Raw genomic sequence first — 19,265 nt, forward strand, 5'->3', positions numbered from 1 at the left:
ATAAGGTTGACTTAGTCAAGTATACATAGTATATGAAACTGTTTGGTGTGTGTCATATAATATTTTCTGGTGTGGTATCATGCATACAAGTAACATGGATACAATATTCATTCTACCTGAATCAGAAGAAGTGCTAGATTACTGAATGGAGGAAGTGATGGGCTGAATCAGGGCCAATAATCTGAATCTGATGAAGAACTGTGAATCTGTGGTTCACAAAATGTGAGCATACTTTTCAGGAGTAAGGGAGGTGCCCTGCTCAAGTTGGTGTGGCATTTTTCCTGATGGATATATTGCATAGTTTGGAGTTGTTCCTTGATTCTAAATTGCCTGTCACTAGAGGCCTGTAGGGGGTGTTTAGTATTATCCAGCAATGTTTCCCATAACCCAGTGGGATATTTTTGAAATGTTTCCTAAATTTTCCCCTAACAATATCTATATTTATGCTGCTGCTTCTATTCTCCAGTAACAAAACACTAGTTTATATATTGGTCTGGCTTAAGTAACTCAATAAGAGCAAGTCCCTTTTTATTTTAGTGAACTGCAAGTGAAATTAAGGCTGCAGTCTTATACTGAACTCCATACTGGAATAAGTGTCCATTGAACTCAATGAAACTTACTTCCCTCTAGTAGAATTCAAAGATATAGCTGTGTTAGTCTGTAGAATCAGTATGTAGAGAGGTCTTGTAGCACCTTTGAGACTAACTGAAAGAAAAAAGTTGGCAACATGAGCTTTTGTAGACTCAAGTCTTCACAAGCACATACTGCCAACTTCTGTTCTTTCAGTCTCAAAGGTGCTACAAGATCTCTTTACATGCTTACTTCCCATAGGATTGCTTTCTAATGAAGTAAGTCAGAGCAGGCTACTTGTCTTTTACTTACATGAGTTTTCTCATTCCAGAGGATACTTCACCATGTACATTGATGCTGATCCAACACAGGTTGTGGTAGAGGAGCGGATGTGGTTCCACAATGAATTTCACTTCGACAATGTTTTTTCAGCTATGATGTCTCTGTTCACTGTATCCACCTTTGAAGGATGGCCTAAGTGAGTACATAATCCAATAGAGGAAAGGGTGAAAACTGTTATGAGTTTTCAGAGGAATTAGCTGTTGTGTATTAGTAGGGATGGAAAGAATAGGCCAACCTACTTAAGGGATCGCCTCCTTCCGTATAATCCGCCCCGTACCCTCAGATCCTCTGGGAGGAGTTTGTTGCAGTCCACAAAGATTGACGCCGACCTCCCAGAGGACTTTTTCCGCGATCACTCCCACTTTATGGAATGGCCTGACGGAGGAGATCCGTCAAATTGCCAACCTAGAGAGCTTCAAGAAAGCTGTCAAGACGGATCTCTTCCAGCAGGCCTTCCTGAAATAGAACCCGGCCATGTAATGCTCCCCCCCATACACATATATAAGTGAAGATTGTGCCCACTGTTATTTTATTATTGTATTATTGTCTTTAGATTTTATCACATGTAATTTTAATGGATAGAACGTTTAATCCTTTTTTAAGGGGGGGGGGGGTAATTGTAAAGTTTGTATTTTTTAAAGGTTGTATGCCGCTTTGATTGTGGTAACAAAAAGTGGGATATAAATTAAAGTTTTATTATTTATTTATTAATATTAAAATTATTTTTTTAAAAATGGCAAGAAAATATGTTTCTTGAATGTTGGGAAACCCTGACAAGGATTGAATTATCAAGAATCTTCACTACTGGGGACTTATTCTGCACAAAATCCATACATGTTTTTGCCCAGGAAACATTTTCTATGCGGAAGATATTATTTCCTATGCAAGAAACCATGTGTGAAAATTGTCCAGAATAGGTCCCCAGCTACATTATTATCTGTGCAGGAAACAGTATTTTCTGTGCAGATAATATTTTTTGCATTTGCTGCTTTCTGTGCAACTCTCTCTCACATGCATATTTTGCACAGACTAAGTCCTGAAGAAAATTACTAAAATTACTCATTGCTTGCTTTGAGAACAAAATTAGCAAATTTCATCCCTATACATTACATTAGCTATGCTGTACAAGTGAAATGGCATTGACAGGGCAGCTTTTGGGTTCATCTCTAATCATGGTACACAAAGTTTGCATAAATGTGTATAAGCATAACACTTTATGTCAAGACAAAGTTGTTGAGCTAAATATCTTTTCGTCTGGCACCAAAATATTGTCATTTGACAACAGAAAAAAAAAAAACCAAAACAGTTCCATAGTATAATTCTGAGCATAAATAAACAAATAAATGAATCGGGAACTCATACAGCAAATGAGTTAACTGCACTGATTCAGTTATTAACTAATCATTTGGAAAATGCTTTTGAGAGTGGGAAGTCCATTGTGTGAGAGATGGACACTGACCACCTGACAATCCATCCATGACTACAAAATACTTCCACAACCCACTTTTTCAAATGTCTTTTAGCCATGCTAATTAATATTGACTGCTATGCTATTTTTTCTAGGCTGCTGTACAGAGCAATTGATACCCACACTGAAGACATGGGTCCCATATATAACTATCGTATGGGAATTGCCATTTTCTTCATCATCTATCTCATCCTCATAGCCTTTTTCATGATGAATATCTTCGTTGGTTTTGTTATTGTAACCTTCCAGGAGCAAGGTGAAACAGAGTACAAAGACTGTGAACTAGACAAGAACCAGGTATAGTACATCTGATGGATGGGTGTAAGTGGAACCTCTTATAGGTATTTGCAAGCTGAGATTTTAAGCATGAGAGGTCTGGGCTGTATCAAAGGTACAAAAGATCATTTTTGGATTCTAGGCCAAGATTAGCATGGATTAAAAACAAGTTCTTTTGTGAATGCTAAGTGTGGTGGAGCTACACTATTCAGCTAGGAGGGGTAACAAATCTGGCTCTGGAAGTTTTAAACTATACACAGTAGCTTTGGAAAGCTCCATGACATTTGAGGTAATGGGAGACATATTTTCAGCATCTGAATATAGCAGCACTACATCATATAGTAATTTTTCTGCTAGTGTAGATAGGAAGACTGAATGACACCACTACTGTTTTTTCTTATTGGTTGATTGTGATCAAGGTAGTGCTAAAATGCACAGTCAAAGTACATACATAGCTTGGGTATAGTTTAGTTACAGCCAGAGGACTAATAGCTCTTTCTGTGCTAGTGCAACTTGTTACTACAGACAGAACTCTGTAGCAAAGACAGTGGTTCCTAACAAACCCATGAGACTGTTGCTTGGAAAATAATTCATTTAAGGAGTCTACTTATTTTTTAAAAAACCAGGTGATTTTTAAAAATATAAAATAAAATAAATCACCATTGCTGCTGAACTCCAGGAGACTGGTGAACAGTAATATCTCATTAAATGGAAGTTCTAAGGATGATTGCTATAGACGAAGTATCCTGAACATGGATGGTATTGCCTATCCTTTATAGTTCCACTCACATCTTACTTTTCCTCTTATTCCAGCGCCAATGTGTCCAGTATGCATTAAAAGCACGCCCACTGCGATGCTACATTCCCAAGAACCCCTATCAGTACCAGATATGGTATTTGGTGACCTCTTCTTACTTTGAATACCTCATGTTCTTTCTGATCACACTGAATACCGTCTGTTTGGGCATGCAGGTATGGATGAGTAGAATTCCTTCCTGTGAGAGAGCAATAACTTCATATACTGAACTTGCCTGGTGGCTCTGGGGATCCCAGTAGCAATAGCAATAGCAAGTACATTTCTATACCATCCCCTGGTAGATCCCCTGGAAAAAAAACAGTTACCGACCAGTATCTCTACTCCCTTTTCTGGGTAAGGTGATTGAGAGGGCGGTTGCAAACCAGCTCCAAGTAGTCTTGCATGACACCGGTTATCTCGATCCATTTCAAACTGGCTTCAGGTCGGGATACGGAGTTGAGACTGCCCTGGTCGCCTTGGTCGATGATCTCCGTCTATGCATCGACAGGGGAAGTGTGGCCCTATTGGTGCTTTTGGACCTCTCAGCGGCTTTCGATACCATAGACCATGGTATCCTTCTGGAGCACTTGAGGGAACTAGGAATTGGAGGCACTGCTTTGCAGTGGTTCCGGTCCTATCTCTCAGGCAGGTTCCAGATGGTGTCGCTTGGCAACAGTTGATCGGCCAAAATGGAGCTCAGTTTGGGCATCCCTCAAGGCGCGATACTGTCACCAATGCTGTTCAACATTTACATGAAGCCGCTGGGTGAGATCATCCGGAGACATGGGGCGGGGTGTTATCAGTACGCTGATGAAACCCAAATCTATTTCTCTATGTCTCGGACTGTTTCAGTGACCAAGGAGGGCATCTCTCCTCTGAATGACTGCCTGAGGTCGGTAATGGACTGGATGAGGGAAAATAGACTTAAGCTGAATCCAAACAAAACAGAGGTACTCGTGATAGGTAACCCCAACCCGGGTGTGGAGATAGGTTCGCCAGTCCTAGATGGGGTCACACTTCCCCTGAAGGACTGCATCTGCAGCTTAGGGGTGCTCCTGGATTCATCGCTTCATCTGTCCTCTCAGATTGATGCGGCAGCCAGGAGTGCCTGTTATCAGCTTTGGCTGATACGCCAGTTGCGCCCCTACCTGGAGCAGCGGGACCTAGAAACGGTTGTACATGCCCTGGTAACCTCTTGTCTTGATTTCCGTAATGCGCTCTACATGGAGCAACCCTTGTGCCATGTCCGGAAGCTTCAACTGATACAAAACATGGCAGCCAGACTGGTCACCGGAAAATCTAGGTTTGACCGAATTACACCTATTCTAAAGTCATTACACTGGCTGCCTATTAGCTTCCGGGCTCAGTACAAGCTGTTGGTTATCACCTACAAAGTCCTACATGGCCTGGGTCCAGTCTACTTGAAGGAACGCCTCCTCCCATATAATCCTTCCTGTACACTCCGTTCCTCCGGGAAAAATCTTTTACATCCAAAAAAGACCAGATTGGTGGTCACCTCCCGGAGGTCTTTCTCTGCTACGGCTCCAAAAGCTTGGAATGACCTGCCGGAAGAGATTCACCAATTATCCTCATTGGAGGCTTTTAAAAAAGAAACAAAAACCCTTCTCTTCCGGCAGGCCTTCTTTGAGTGATAACCTCACAGAACCGATTCTATCCGTCCTTCCTACTATATCTCCTCATCATTCACGGGTTGTAAAATAATCTTGTGATATTGTATTGCAATGTTATATATTTTAATCATGTTTTATGTTAATTTTATAGTTTGGGAGGAAGGGTTAGGTCAGGGTTTTGTCAGTTTTATTGTTTTTATATTGTATCATAAACTCTGTTGTTGCCCACCTCAATCCCCAAAAGGAAGAGGCAGGATATAAATAAATATTTTATTTATTATATTTATTATTTATTTATACTGCTTATCAGTGAACTAGCACTTCCTAAGTGGTTTACATTGTGTAAGCCAATTGCCCCCAACAAACTGGGTACTCATTTGAAAGGATGAACAGACCTTGGAGCCTTCCTCTAGGATCGAATTTACAACGTTGTGGCTGCAGTACCAGCATTTAACTACTGCATCACCAGGGCTCCTTGTGTGCCAAGGCACAAATCAGGATGCTCATTATCATGAGTCTGTGTCTTTCATGACCATATCAGTATTCTTTCCCTGATCTAGTTTTATGAAATGTACTTATTTCTCCCTCTATTAAATGCTTTCAAACCTTTACATTTACTATTTTTCAAACATCTCTACAGCATTACAATCAATCAGAGACAATGAACCACATTTCAGATGTTCTCAATGTGGTCTTCACACTTCTCTTTACTGTGGAGATGATCCTGAAACTTATAGCCTTCAAGGCTAAGGTAAGTGGATGTATAAGGCTCCAAGCATAAAGTGTGTCTGACATTTTGCTTAGGGTAACACATTCCTTTTTCAAGGGAATAAGATTTTACACTATTAACTATAGTTCGATATATTAAATTGTATGTTATTTTAATTGATATATTTTAAAAACTGTTTAAATTAAAAATGTGTTTTAATTTTCAGTTTTATATTATAAACTAGCTGGGGAAGATTCTGAAACCATCTAAGAAATAATTGAATATAAACAAAGAAACATTTGGTGGGACTAGTTATACAGGACTGCTAGCGAGTGGAGTAAGTGTGTGGTTGCATATCAGTTTATAGTCCTAATAAAACTACACAGACTGAAAAGCCCTATCTTTTGTTATGCTTCAGTTTAATTCCACTTCTTTAGAGTCAATTCTCTTTTTTATATTTTTCCAGGGCTACTTTGGGGACCCTTGGAATGTCTTTGATTTCCTCATAGTAATCGGTAGCATCATTGATGTCATCCTGAGTCAGATTGATGTAAGTGCAATGAGGGCAACCAACATTGCAGGGATTTAGGGATTGGGAATGTTTCAGAAGAACAACTGTAAAGCTGAAAAAGAGGTTGCAGGATAACCGTGGTTCTCGCTCCATGGCATTATCAGCCTCCCAACGTCCCACTAAATATGTGACAACTTTCCTCTGTGCTTTTCAGGCATCCTGGTCTGCAACTCCATTTGCCATGCTAATTGTTAATAATGGGAGTTATAGTCCAATACTTCTGGAGAATGCCAAACTGGGAGAAGCTGTTGTATGAATTTCTGCATGCCCAAATAGAACTTTTCATTCAAAGTAGTCATCCCTGAACTGAGTCATAGCCATCTCACACACAGAACTGGATTTGCTTAGTATATGCTGTGGTCCCTACTCATTTTTTCCAAGAAGCACTATCAGTAGACCTGTTCTTGATCCTAGTTAACAAATATATACCTAGGAGACTTCAACTGTCCTGCAATCTCTGTATCCTCTTATATGCCCTTGGCAAATAATATGCAGCTGGAAAATTTAGTGTGAAATGAAGCTTGAAATGGCTTGCCTCATGGTAACCACTGATAATTTCTGCTTTGCTGTCCATGGCAACCATGTTTCAAATATCTGCTTATTATATTTGTCTATAGTGTGTCTGTCTTTTATCACTACACTGTCATATACAGATGGCCTTTTTGTATACATGTGTGTGACTGCTATGATGTACCCTGGAGTATATAACATAACCATATGTGGAATATCACATGTGTACCACAACCTGTATGTCTGTATATACTGAGTACAGAGTACACAGACCTCATATGCTTTTTTTATGCTCAGTGCACTGCTATTGCTTGTATTTGCAGCTTGTTTTTGAAGTTAGCTTTAGCTGTAGAAATAGCTTTAGACCAATAATATTCATCAGTAGTGTTCATGACTCCTTCCTTATTACTAAGAAGTCTTACCAAGGTCATCATATTCCTACATGAAACACTGAACAATGTCTTCCTTATAGACTCCAATATCCAGAAAAACTTCTCCCATTCTTTAAAAACCAAACTTACCTTATTAGCCTGTGCTGAAGTTGTAGAAATCAACAGCACAATGATCCATCTGTTTGAGGAGTTGTTGTCAAGCTCCAAAGTGTAGAGAGCTATTTCAAGGCTTAGCCATCAATAGACAATTGGGCTTTAAAAGGAGGAAAGTTATCCTTTTTACTTACTTAGGGACCTTCAGGATTCTATCCACTAGATTTACAGAAATACTAACCTGTATACTTCAATGTCTGAGTGTAATCTACCCATTAGTTGGCCAAAAGTCTCAAAGGGAAGCTGTAGTTGCTAAGTGGTTAAGGCAAAAAAAGATTAATTTCAGTGGAGTTGAGGAATGGAGCCTGGGAGCATGCAGACGTCCTGGTGATTTTTCTCTCCTGCTTGCCTCTTTATTTCCTTTATCATCAGTAGCAGGACTGTTTTTGCCCTAATTTCATCTTTCATGTAGCTTTTTACATATCACACTAGAATGGTGCTTCCTCTTGAGCAGATACTGGCTATGAAAATCTAAGAAGGCTAATACTTGGCCCAGGATTATCAAAGAACCTTTTCCCATACCATGTTGTTGGCAAAAATACATAACCCTGTTTTGATTCCATAAGACAGAAAGGCATTGCCGATGCAGCTCTTTCTTTAACCTCAATATATTATATTTTTAGTTTGCAAACATAGCCATTCTGTTCCTTTCTATGCTTCGTGTGTTTTCTTCCTCTCTCTTCTCTTCTAGTCCATTTGTTGAATTTGTTTGTATATTAATGTTCATAAATTCCCTCAGATGAGCACATAGATATTCTTTATGGTAGTTCAAAAATAAATAATATCAGGTATGTTAAAGTACTGGTGGCATTACTTATGAAACTTCCCTAGAGATCATATATTTATTCATGAGAAGTATGTTGTCTTGATAGAAAAGATAGCCAAGAAAAAAGAACATATTAGAGCTCTGATCCAGCAAACACATACATTCATTTCTTTTCTACTGTAACCATATGCAACAATCATAAAACATGACATAAAGATAAACATAAATATAAATACAGGATGAGGAGACAAGCCAACTTATTAAACTCTGTGGGCTATCTTCTTTTAGGTCATTCTATCTAATTTTGGAATTATTTCCATCAATAAAGGAAAGGCTATTCCTCCACCAAATGATGCAGCAAAATGGGAGGCATCCTGAGAGCCAGTCTCTTCTGAAGATCTATTTGAAATTTCACTCACCAGTGATTTCTTCACTATCCACCTGTAGCTAGATATGCAGCAGAGGGTAGGGTAGGCATCCAATCTAAGAACATACGGATTTTCTAAAAGTGGCCAAGGATGCCCCTGTGTCCAGGGCTTATTCCAGGTTCATCTAAGCTGGATCTTTTGACTTTTCTGTGCTTCAGTTAGAAATTGTGGTACTAATGGGAAAACTCTGGGGAGTTTTAACAGTTTAGTGCTCTTTTTTTCAAGTCAGTGCTCAAGACCCATGTCCTTATTTTATCTAATTGCCTTTGTTCAATATTTTATCCCTTCCTTTTCCCCTTCCTCCTTTCTACCTGTCTTCCTCGTTGTAACTGTCACAGTTGGCATCTTCCATTATCTCCTTCTGTGAAACATGACCCCTCCAACTCCTCCAGTCCTTCCTTCCTTCCTTCCTTCCTTCCTTCCTTCCTCTTTCTGTTCTTTCTTTCAAACTCATTCTGACTCCCATTCCTCTATCTTTGTATTGTAGTTATCAGATTCCTGACTCTTTTATTCTCTTGACAGACAATTCTTGCTTCCAGTGGTGGATTGTACTGCCTAAGCGGTGGCTGTAATGGCATTGTAAATATCAGCTGCATGAGCTTGTTGTGCGCTACCCTTTTTGTTCATATATCCTTTTTTTCCCCTTCCTAGACCACTTCCTTATTGCCATCTCCTGTTGTGTTAATGTGGATTGCATGAGACTGATGACACAAGTTAGTTTTCAGAAATAGTACTGTTACAGAGGAGGGAGAGAAAGTTGTCAGTCTGGAGATTCTATTGATCCTAGCAGGGATCAAGCCTAAAGGCATGTCTGCCACACAACCAACTTCTTGAACTATCAACTTAGCACTCACCCAAAAGCCAATGGCCATGAATTCATTGTAATTTTTTGTAATTTATTTATTTAACACTTTTTAATCAAAACCAAGATAATATACACTGAAAGAATGCATTCAAAAAGAAAAAAGGGATATTTAAAAAAAACAGGGGGGGGGGAGAAAAAAGAAAGAAAGAATGAAACATATTAAACATAATTAGGCTTTGACCCCTCCAATCCTAAATGTAGTGAAAACATAAATAAAAAAGAAATATGTTTTTCTACCATTGCAGTTGCAATTAAATGCTCCTACTAGAATTACTAGTAACCATAACCACAGATTATTACTTCATTAGGTTTATTATTGTTTTAAAAAGTCCATAAACAGTTTCTAATCATTAAAAAAAATCAGTTGGCTTATCCTTTGGAACCTATGTTAGCTTGGCCATTTCAGCTAACTACCTTAACAATTCATTCTTCCATTGTTGGTGTTTCAATGCATTTCCAAGTTTGGGCAAACAATGGATCTTATTGCTTGGCTGCAGCTGGAACGTGGGATGGAGGTAGGGATTATTGCAGACTAAATCGCCACCGAATCACCGGCTGCCATCAGCCCGGTTCCAAGCCGCACTCCGCCAGCACTTTTTAGAAGTTGAAAAGCTTTCCAACTTCTAAAAAGTGCTGGCAGAGCGCAGCTTGGACCCAGCTGGGACCCGGGCTGATGGTGGCCAGTGATTTGGCAACGATTTAGTGTGTGATAACCCCCACCTCCATCCCATGTCCCAATTGCAGCCCGGGGGGCTGGAGCTGATTTAAAATGCCAAGTGATAAGCTCCAATGTGTTTGCTGCAGCTATCATGTAACAAAGAAGTAATCCATTTCTAACAGAAACATTTCTGGTAACATTACAAAATCTAGCATATAAATCTTAGACCAGTAACGTTTTGCTTCTTACAAGTCCACTGTATATGAAAAAAAGGAGCTCTCCTTTTCTTGACATTCCCAACATTGATTCGAAACATTCTTGGATGTTTTCAGCAACTTATTTGAGGTTGCATACGATCTTTATATCATCTTATACAAGATTTATTTATATCTTTGGACTACACTTTTTTCCATACATGCATTTGAACATTATGCCCAAAATTTTGGGCCCACCTTATCATGTACTATTATATAGGCTCTCTTCTGTCTCTAGTTTCAGAGTCATTTATATACTTTTTAAATTACATGGTCATTATCTTTACACAACTCTAAATAAAATTTATTTTCTCAAATCACTATGGCTGCATTCCTTTTGACTTGATTAAATTTGTTCTTAAGTTGCATATAAGCAAACCAGTTAAGAACTTTGCCTTTCATAAGAATGATCACTCTCAATTTAAACATCCAGCTGCCCTGTTCAAAATACAAAGAATCATTAAAAAGCAACTATCTCCAATTTTTAAGCCATTCTTTCCTTAAAAAGCTTTCCAGCAGTGAAGTGGTGAATGTTATCTTAGGAAAAAATTCTGTTTATACTTATACCAAACTCATAAATGAGACTTTCTAATACAATGGTTTTTAAATTCAGCATACTTCTTTACTTTATTATATCAAAGATAACCAAGAATTTCTCATCTCTAAGCAATATTGCTTCTTTGAACCATACAAAGTAACAGGCCTCATAATACAGTTGAATATTAGGATCTCCAAAGCCAACCCTTTCCTTAGGATTGTATAGTGCTTTACATTTTATTCTGGGTCTGTTTGCTTGTCAGATAAATATGAAAATCTTTTTCTGCCATTTCATAAAATGCATTCCATTTCTGAAAATAGTATGAAAGCAAAATAAAAGTGATTGCAAAACATTTGCTATTATTGCTGCAATCCTTCCCAAAAGGGGTAAACTTAAGCTTCCCTATTTTTCTAGGTCTCTTTTCTTTCCAGACTTTTTCATAGTTGTTTTGAAATAATAAACTATTATTCTTCATGGTTGTAATTCCCAGATATTTAATCGCCCCTTTTCCATTTTAAAACTTGAAAGTGCAAATAGTTCATTTTCCTCTTCTGAAGTCATATATTAGTCAGCAACTTTGTTTTATTGCTGTTCACTTTAAGCCTGCAACATGTCCCAAAATGCTTATTTTTCCCCCAGAAAAGCCTTCATTGATTTCAGTGGTTTTTGTTTCATTATCACAATATCATCCACATAAGCCCTCAGTTTATACTATCCTTTTTTTTATCCTCACTCCACAGATTCTGTCACCTTGTCTAACATCTCTCAGTAGGATCTCCAATGACAAAATAAACAGTAAGGATGAGAGGGGACAACTTTGTTGGTCCCCTTTTGCTTCAATAAGTTCCATAGTTGTCTGCAGTCCATTCAGACTGGTTTTGTTTCAACCCTAGCTTATCCAATTGAAATTTATCCAAATAGTATTCTATATCTAAAATTTTCTCATTGCCCCTCCCATATAGTCCTCTGTAGTATCCCTCAAAGACTTTTAAAATTTTTCAAATTGTCTATTACATACTGATCTCCCTTCTTGATCTTAGTGACAAATTTCTTTATCCTTTCCTGTCTCATAAAAAAGCCAATTCCCAGGTTTATTTGCAAATTCAAAATTCTTTTGCTTCAGATATGATAGTTTGACATTCATTTCTTGGACCATAAACAATCAAAACTGCTGCCGAAGTAACTAAAACTTTTGTTAAGTTTCTTAAAATCTTCCTTGAGTTTTCTTGTCACAGTCAATTTTTTGTCAAATATTGTCCATCAACTTACTCTTCTCTTGCTTTCTTCAATCTGGACGTATATTTTATAAATTTTATAAGTTTTATGAATTCTCTTGATAAACACCACAAATATGAGAATTTTGTAAGATAATGAATTCTTGATGTATGTATGAAGTATGAATTCTTCATGAGAACTTATCACATTTTTAAAATACATCTGAAAACAACCAATTGCTGTTTCTTTGTTTGCTTCTTGTTGACACATCCAGCAAAGATTGATGTCTAGATAAGAAAATTGCTTGTCATTGCTTGCTGGGCAATAAAACATTGGCATATTATGCATAGATGGCTATTAAGAACCTATAATATTATTTTTACATTCTTTAGGGCCTGTAAAATGTACTGTTGCATAAAGCTAACAGCTTCTAGCATTCGGCTTTTTATGTTAACCTTGCAAAACTGTTTTGATTATACTTTTATGATATCACTGAATGAACAGCCCTACAAAGCAGATGGCAGGGACAGCCCTGGCAGTGCAATTGTCAATTTTGCTTTCTGGTGTACAGCAAAAGCCAGCAAGTTTGTCTCTAGGATATGGAAAATACAATTTCCATTCCTGATCCACCCTGAAAACTGTACTGTGTATCTTTATTACTGATGAACATACAATCAGTGCAGAATGTCCTATAGCTTATGCACTGGATATAAAACTAAACTGTAAATGATGGTTTTGATACTCTGCAGAAACAGAAATCTGTGGATCAGTTTTGCATTGAATGTGTTCTTTGCACAACTGACCCATGTGAACTAGCCTGGCAAAATGGTATGAGATTGACTGTGTATTGAATAGCCACTGATGTGCTTGTCACTGCAATGTCATGACATATTTCCGCTACAAGTCTAAACCAGTTTAACTGCCATGGTTTCACTACAATGAAATAGATGCTATTAACTGTAGCTTTGTTTGAGTTGTACTTTATATGTACACAAAGCTACAGTTCCTGCAGCTGGGAAATGTATTTCCAGTTATAGCATTTCTCCAGTTCACACTTATAGCACAGATATCACTTGGGAGGCTACCAGATCATCCAGTGCTAACCTTTCTTCACAACCTTTACACTTTGCCCCATGACCTTTCCTTTCACTCCTATCCTGCCATGCTGCTCCTATAAGTTCTGATGGTTCAGACTCATCCTTCTTTCAGTAAAGCCAATAATCCAAGAGTTCTAGAGATGACTGTGTGAGTCCAGGAAGGAATTACCATTGGGAACCAGTGTAATGGTGATGGCATGACTCTTCCTATATCCAGTGTTTTTTATCAGCATGCAGTCGATCATGTAGTTTTATCCCATCCCATAGTTTAGCATGTTGTTGGCCCTGAGGCCCTAGTGCTACCTGTGTTGCAACCATTGCTGTGCTTATTACGATGGGATGTGTTCACAGACCCAACCACTGATGATCCAGGAGGCCACCAATACTGGAGAAGCCACATCACAGGTAAATTTGTTTTCTTCTTTATTTATTAATAATGTTCATACACTGACCGTCATGGACATCATACCAAATTAAAGTATAATACGGTTTTAAAAAGAAAATTTTAAAATTAGTTCAAAAGCCTAGGAGAATAAAAACATCTTTGCTTGATACCAAAAAGATCCCAGATTGCCATCTTACTTCTCAGAAGGAGAGATCAAGTTGAAGTCTGATCTGCCAAATGTATTGGATCAAGTACAAATTTAAACAGTGCCATGGCACCCATGAGGCCTTGCATCAACCCTGTTAAATTAGTCTTGGTGTGGATGTTGAGGTTGCCCAGAACAATCTGGAGGCCTTATTACCACATGTGAGGCCATCTCCAGCAATTCAGGAAAGGAGACTGTTAAACAGGGGTTGCAAATATACTAGCTGCCATCAAAACTCTACAGTGGTGCAGTGGTAAATTGAAATTTTGGAGAAGGAGGTTAAATCTTTTATCGTGCACAGAGTACTCCTGCTTTTTGTTGGTTCAGTAGTGAAAAATCAAGATGGACAGTACTGAGACAAGTCAGCACCTTCTAGCTTCTCAACAGGTTTAAAGACTGCATACCATGTCAGTCTTCATCGTCATCCACAATTAAATCATTGATAACAGCTGTATTGCGCTGGTCATACTAGATGAACACCACAGATCTGTTGGTGAATAACCATAAGTTTTCTTCTGTGTCTGCTTATTTTCTCTCACTGCCACATGGATCTGTTCTTTCCATAGACTCCTCCCATAGATCCTGATGAAACTGGCCGGATCTCCATCACTTTCTTCCGGCTTTTCCGAGTTCTGCGCTTGGTAAAACTGCTAAACCGAAGTGAAGGCATTCGAAATTTACTCTGGACCTTTATCAAGTCCTTCCAGGTAAGAACTTAGTTCTAGGTGAAAGAGGGGTACTGGAAGTGGAAAGGGGTTGTTGGTCAAAGCAGAGGCAGGCATTACAATTCTGCAGTTTCTATCCCATTACTTTGCGTAGCAGTTGTATATGATCCTTGGATTATTATTCTGTGCTTTGCCCCACAGGCACTGCCTCATGTGGCCCTGCTGATTGTGATGTTGTTCTTTATCTATGCTGTAATTGGGATGCAGGTAAGGATGTGAGAAAGTGCTTGCATTTCCCTGAGACTTGTTTTGTCTCAGATTCCCTGTCTTTCTCACAGTCAAACAGTGCATGTTACTTTAAAGGCACAGTCAGTGGCTGTAACATATTTTTCTTCCTCTTCCTCAACAATTCAAAGTGTTGGTTATGACCTATACAGCCCTGTATGGTTCAAGTCCAGGCTATTTGGCAAACCGTATCTCCATGTACGAGCCAGCTGAGCTCTGGGATCATCAGAAGAGGCCCTTCTCTCAGTCCCACCCCCATCACAACCACAGTTGGTGGGGACATGAGAGAGGGTTTTCTCAATGGATGCCCCTAGACTGTGGAACTCCCTGCCCAGGAAGGTCAGAATGGCCCCTTCCTTGTTGTTCTTCCTCCAGCAAGCTAAGACCTTTCTGTTCAGACCAGCATTTAAAACAAAGTTTTTAAAAAATGGGCCAGGGTGTTACACGGTAAATTTAAATAAAAACAACACATTTTTACCCTTTTAACTATTTTATTCTTTTAACGTGTAATTTGTTTTAATATTGTAATAATTTAATTCTGTTTTAGTGTACCTTTTCTGCATGTTTTTAATTGTACTGTTTTTTAATATTGTAAGCTGTCCTGAGTCCCAGTTTTGTGGAAAGAGTGCAATTATTATTATTATTATTATTATTATTATTATTATTTATCTTAAAGTGACATTGACAACAGTGGGGTAGGGTGCCACCCGTTGGCCACATGGCTGCTTCTTGTGCAAGTGGCAGTGATGTCATATCCCTTCCAGCTTCAAGAATTGATGGAAATATGCCCAGTTTCCACAATTGAAGCAGGCTTGGGGAGGGATTCAACTCACCATGGTTTTGGGGCAGTTTGAGTGTTTGTTTGTGATTATATTTGTATTTATTTTTAAAGAAAATTGGGGTGTGGAGGGCTTTCAGGCAGGCTTCAGGGGCCACAGAACCTATGGGTTGCATGAGGGTCTCTTCTATTCTAAAAAAACCCCCAGAGGTCACCCTATTCAAACAGAATTATATACAGAACCCAATCATCCATTGTTTTCCTACTGCTTCTGCCTTTTAAGGAAGGAAGGAAGGAAGTAATAGTTGCACAATGATTTTTGAATGGTACCTATAGGAGCAGTCTGTCTAGGCACCCAGCTAAACATCTGAAGTAGAAACCAAGTGTGTCAGCAAGGTAACTGGTACAAAGATGCAAGTTTATCAAAGAAACCCACAACAGGAATAGATGTCTAGTAAAACAGTAAATTCTTGGCAATGATGAACAGAACTTTTGGTTTACAGATGTTTGGGAAAGTTGCTCTGGTTGATGGAACCCAAATAAATAGGAACAACAACTTTCAGACCTTTCCACAAGCAGTGTTGCTGTTGTTCAGGTAAGCCTCACCTGATTCCAAAAAAGAGGAAATGCATCATGCAAACGGTACTGATTTACATAAAATTTTCATATGCTAATTTGCATGTATAGACATACATTTAGAAATAATTACTGTAAGACAGTAAATCTCAACATAATGGCAAAGACTATGATCTGATGACCTATGTGTCTGCTTAGTCTATTATTCAGGAGCTAATTGTTGTAGGGCAACATCTTCTACTCTTGTTTCTTTCTTTCTGCTTGAATATAGGGCAACATCTTCTACCTTTCTTTCTTTCTTTCTGCTTGGATTTGAACAACTTTTCAGACAGAGGACACCTTCTAATATAGGACTGTCCTGTGAAAGACCTTCAGAGGCAAGCCTGTAAAGGAGGCCCATTCTGGCCATTCTGAACTAGTTTCCAGTCTTGGAACTTTTGACTTATTGTTTATTGCTAAACAGCTATTTTAACTGGCTCTGTCCTGGAGGTTTATAACTTACAGGGCAAATCAGAATATCTGCTAACACACAATCTGGATCAAAAAGAATTGGGCTTTGGAGCAGTTAATAGTGAACAGTGGCACTTAAGGTTTTATGCACCCTACTATGGCCCCATTCCCACTGGGACATTTACCCTGGATGGAACTGGGCAGAATCGGGTCCCCCCTCCCGAATCTCTCCGGAGCCAAGTGCCCACTATCATTTACCTTAATCGGATGGGTGCTTCCCCCCTCCATTTTTTTAAAAAAACTGGTGGCAGTGTACGCATATTTTGTCAAATTTTAAAACCTCCAGGTGTGTGTGTTGTGTGTATTTGGGTCACTACAGATTATGGATCTTCCTCTGCCTCCGTTTTCAACTCCAAAATGCAATCTAATGCCATCTCTGCATCCTCCCTCCTTGTGACCCCAGAATGCCTCATACACATACAATAATTAATTAATTAATTAATTAATTAATTCCTCACATCGGAATGCCATCTCTGCATCCTTTGCTTTCCCTCAGCCACCCCAGAATTCCTTATAGACATATACAGTATCAAAAGCATTCTGTATCAATTTGCCAAATTGAAAGAGAAACATTTGTAACATTTGTAACATTCGCACTGTAGCATTCACATATAAAAAATAATTTAGAAAAAAAGCCTCTTGCAAAGTGAGGTGCCGTGCTGGGAGCAAGCTAATGAAAGGAAAATGTAGCACAAGCAGACATATTCTATCCATATATGTATCTACCTGTAGAAAAAGTATTCACATAGTCTGTCAAAATAAAAATACAAAAGAGAGAGAGAGAGAGAGAGAGAGAGAGAGAAAGCTGCCTGCGAGAGCAAAGGCATGTTCCATTCCCTGCTCTCCCTCTGACCTAATTCCCTCCCCTGAACTTGACCCTTTGCCCTGCTCCTTCTTCCTCCTCCTTCCCATTCTGCCCTTCAGGGCCCCCTTCTTTCCCCCAGTTCCTTCCTTCTCCTCCTCCTCCTCCATCACTCCGATTGCCCTTGGCACCCTTTCTCCAGCTCCTTCCTTCTCCTCCTCCTGCTCCGTTACCCCAATTGCCCTTGGCACCCTTTCTCCGGCTCCTTCCGATGAAGCGGAGGCATGTTCCGCCCTCCCTCTGAACTTGCCCGATCATGATTGGGGACAAGTTCATATTTGCCAGACCCGTTGTTTTTTAAAAGATACAGCTTTTACTCCGCTTTCAAAAGACCTGCATCAAGGGGCATTTGCCCCTGAACGGGTGTGAAAGCCTCCAATTCACTCGTGGAAGAATCGGGGCCAATATGAACTTCCCGTGGTTAATCCAGGTTCTGATCCCGGGTAAAAGGTAGTCTGAACGGCCCCTATGTGACAAATTAAGTCCTTGTACATGGTTTTAACCCCAGAAGCTTGGAAAATTTATAGAAAGGAATGGTTGTAATTTTACAATATGTGGAATTTGACTTCAAGAATGCTAACCTCTATCCCCTTTCAAAATCATTATATCATTATATCCCTTAATTCCACTCTTCTCCTTTTATGCTGTTGTAATGTAATGGATGTCCTTGGTGTTATTGGTGTTACTGGTTTTAATGGTTTTAAAAGGTGATTGAATGATGGATATTTTTATCGCTTGTATTTTATTGTTTAATGTGGGGGGATTTCTTTTATTGGATTTTTCTGTTTTCGTATTTTTAACTGATTGTAAACCGCTGTGATCATTGGAATAGCGGTATATAAATAAAGATTCATTCATTCATTCATGCCATCTTGCCCAGTTAATGCATTCTGGAAATGTCTCACCTCATTTCTTTTATCAGGTGTGCAACAGGTGAGGCCTGGCAGGAAATCTTACTAGCTGCCAGCTATGGGAAACTGTGTGACCCTGAATCGGATTATGCCCCTGGGGAAGAATATACTTGTGGCACAGGTTTTGCTTATTTCTACTTCATCAGCTTCTACATGCTATGTGCATTCCTGGTATGTTCTTTTTGCTGGCCTATCTTGTGTTTATTGACTTTTAACATATAATTGTGTCATATGGGTAAACATGCTTTCATCATCATCATCATCTGCTAAGCTAGTAGTAATGGGTAAGTCTAGTTGTTCACTCCATTTACTATACTGTATAATTGAAGGCACAGAAGACGACTGTTCAATTGTTTCCTCTCCCACTTTTCCTATACCTAGTATTGCTGCTAGATATAGTTGATTTCATTTCTCCCTGACTGTAAATTGTAAATTGTTGTTAGCAACTGCTTATTTTAAATCTTTCACATTTCAACCAGTTGAATTGCCTGTGACCCTCAAGTCTATCCAGCAATTGTTTTTCTCTGTGGCTCAAGAGACTGCCATTCTCTCAGACCACTCAGCCATGGATGGTTTAGGCAACAGGTGTCAGGATTAATAGATTGCCCTTCGAAACCAAATACAATCAGAAACTGTTCTGAAGCAGAAAGTGGAAAGCAAAGTAGGGGGTGGAATTGTCTCCATTGAAACAGGCTTAAGGTTCTGCTTGTCCTATTAGTGTGAAAGAGCTTTTAACCAGCTTTACCTCCCAAATTTCACCCACTTTTTCACTGAAGGAAAAACAGACATTAGTCTTCTGAAACCTCTGATCCATTCATTAGCCATGCTGATTGGAGAGTTCTGCTAGTT

At 39.0% G+C, this 19,265-nt stretch overlaps 1 protein-coding gene across 2 annotated transcripts in view; it reads left to right on the plus strand.

Moving 5' to 3' along the window:
• CACNA1S (calcium voltage-gated channel subunit alpha1 S) overlaps nucleotides 1-19,265 on the plus strand; it is a 95,323-nt gene that overhangs the window by 58,087 nt on the left and 17,971 nt on the right. Inside the window, exons 24-34 of one of the 2 annotated variants that reach the window (XM_089514825.1) lie at nucleotides 902-1,048; nucleotides 2,476-2,677; nucleotides 3,470-3,628; nucleotides 5,724-5,834; nucleotides 6,259-6,342; nucleotides 9,135-9,191; nucleotides 13,591-13,644; nucleotides 14,396-14,536; nucleotides 14,696-14,761; nucleotides 16,061-16,152; nucleotides 18,428-18,587. In XM_089514825.1, coding sequence (XP_089370951.1) covers nucleotides 902-1,048; nucleotides 2,476-2,677; nucleotides 3,470-3,628; nucleotides 5,724-5,834; nucleotides 6,259-6,342; nucleotides 9,135-9,191; nucleotides 13,591-13,644; nucleotides 14,396-14,536; nucleotides 14,696-14,761; nucleotides 16,061-16,152; nucleotides 18,428-18,587 — 1,273 coding nt within the window. The remainder of the gene's footprint in view (nucleotides 1-901; nucleotides 1,049-2,475; nucleotides 2,678-3,469; nucleotides 3,629-5,723; nucleotides 5,835-6,258; nucleotides 6,343-9,134; nucleotides 9,192-13,590; nucleotides 13,645-14,395; nucleotides 14,537-14,695; nucleotides 14,762-16,060; nucleotides 16,153-18,427; nucleotides 18,588-19,265) is intronic. The other variant, XM_089514827.1, reaches the window with a different exon arrangement.

Source organism: Sceloporus occidentalis, unplaced genomic scaffold (genome assembly GCF_023333645.1).
Source record: "Sceloporus occidentalis isolate IW3139 unplaced genomic scaffold, rSceOcc1.0.p SCAF_3, whole genome shotgun sequence".
NCBI lineage: Eukaryota > Metazoa > Chordata > Lepidosauria > Squamata > Phrynosomatidae > Sceloporus > Sceloporus occidentalis.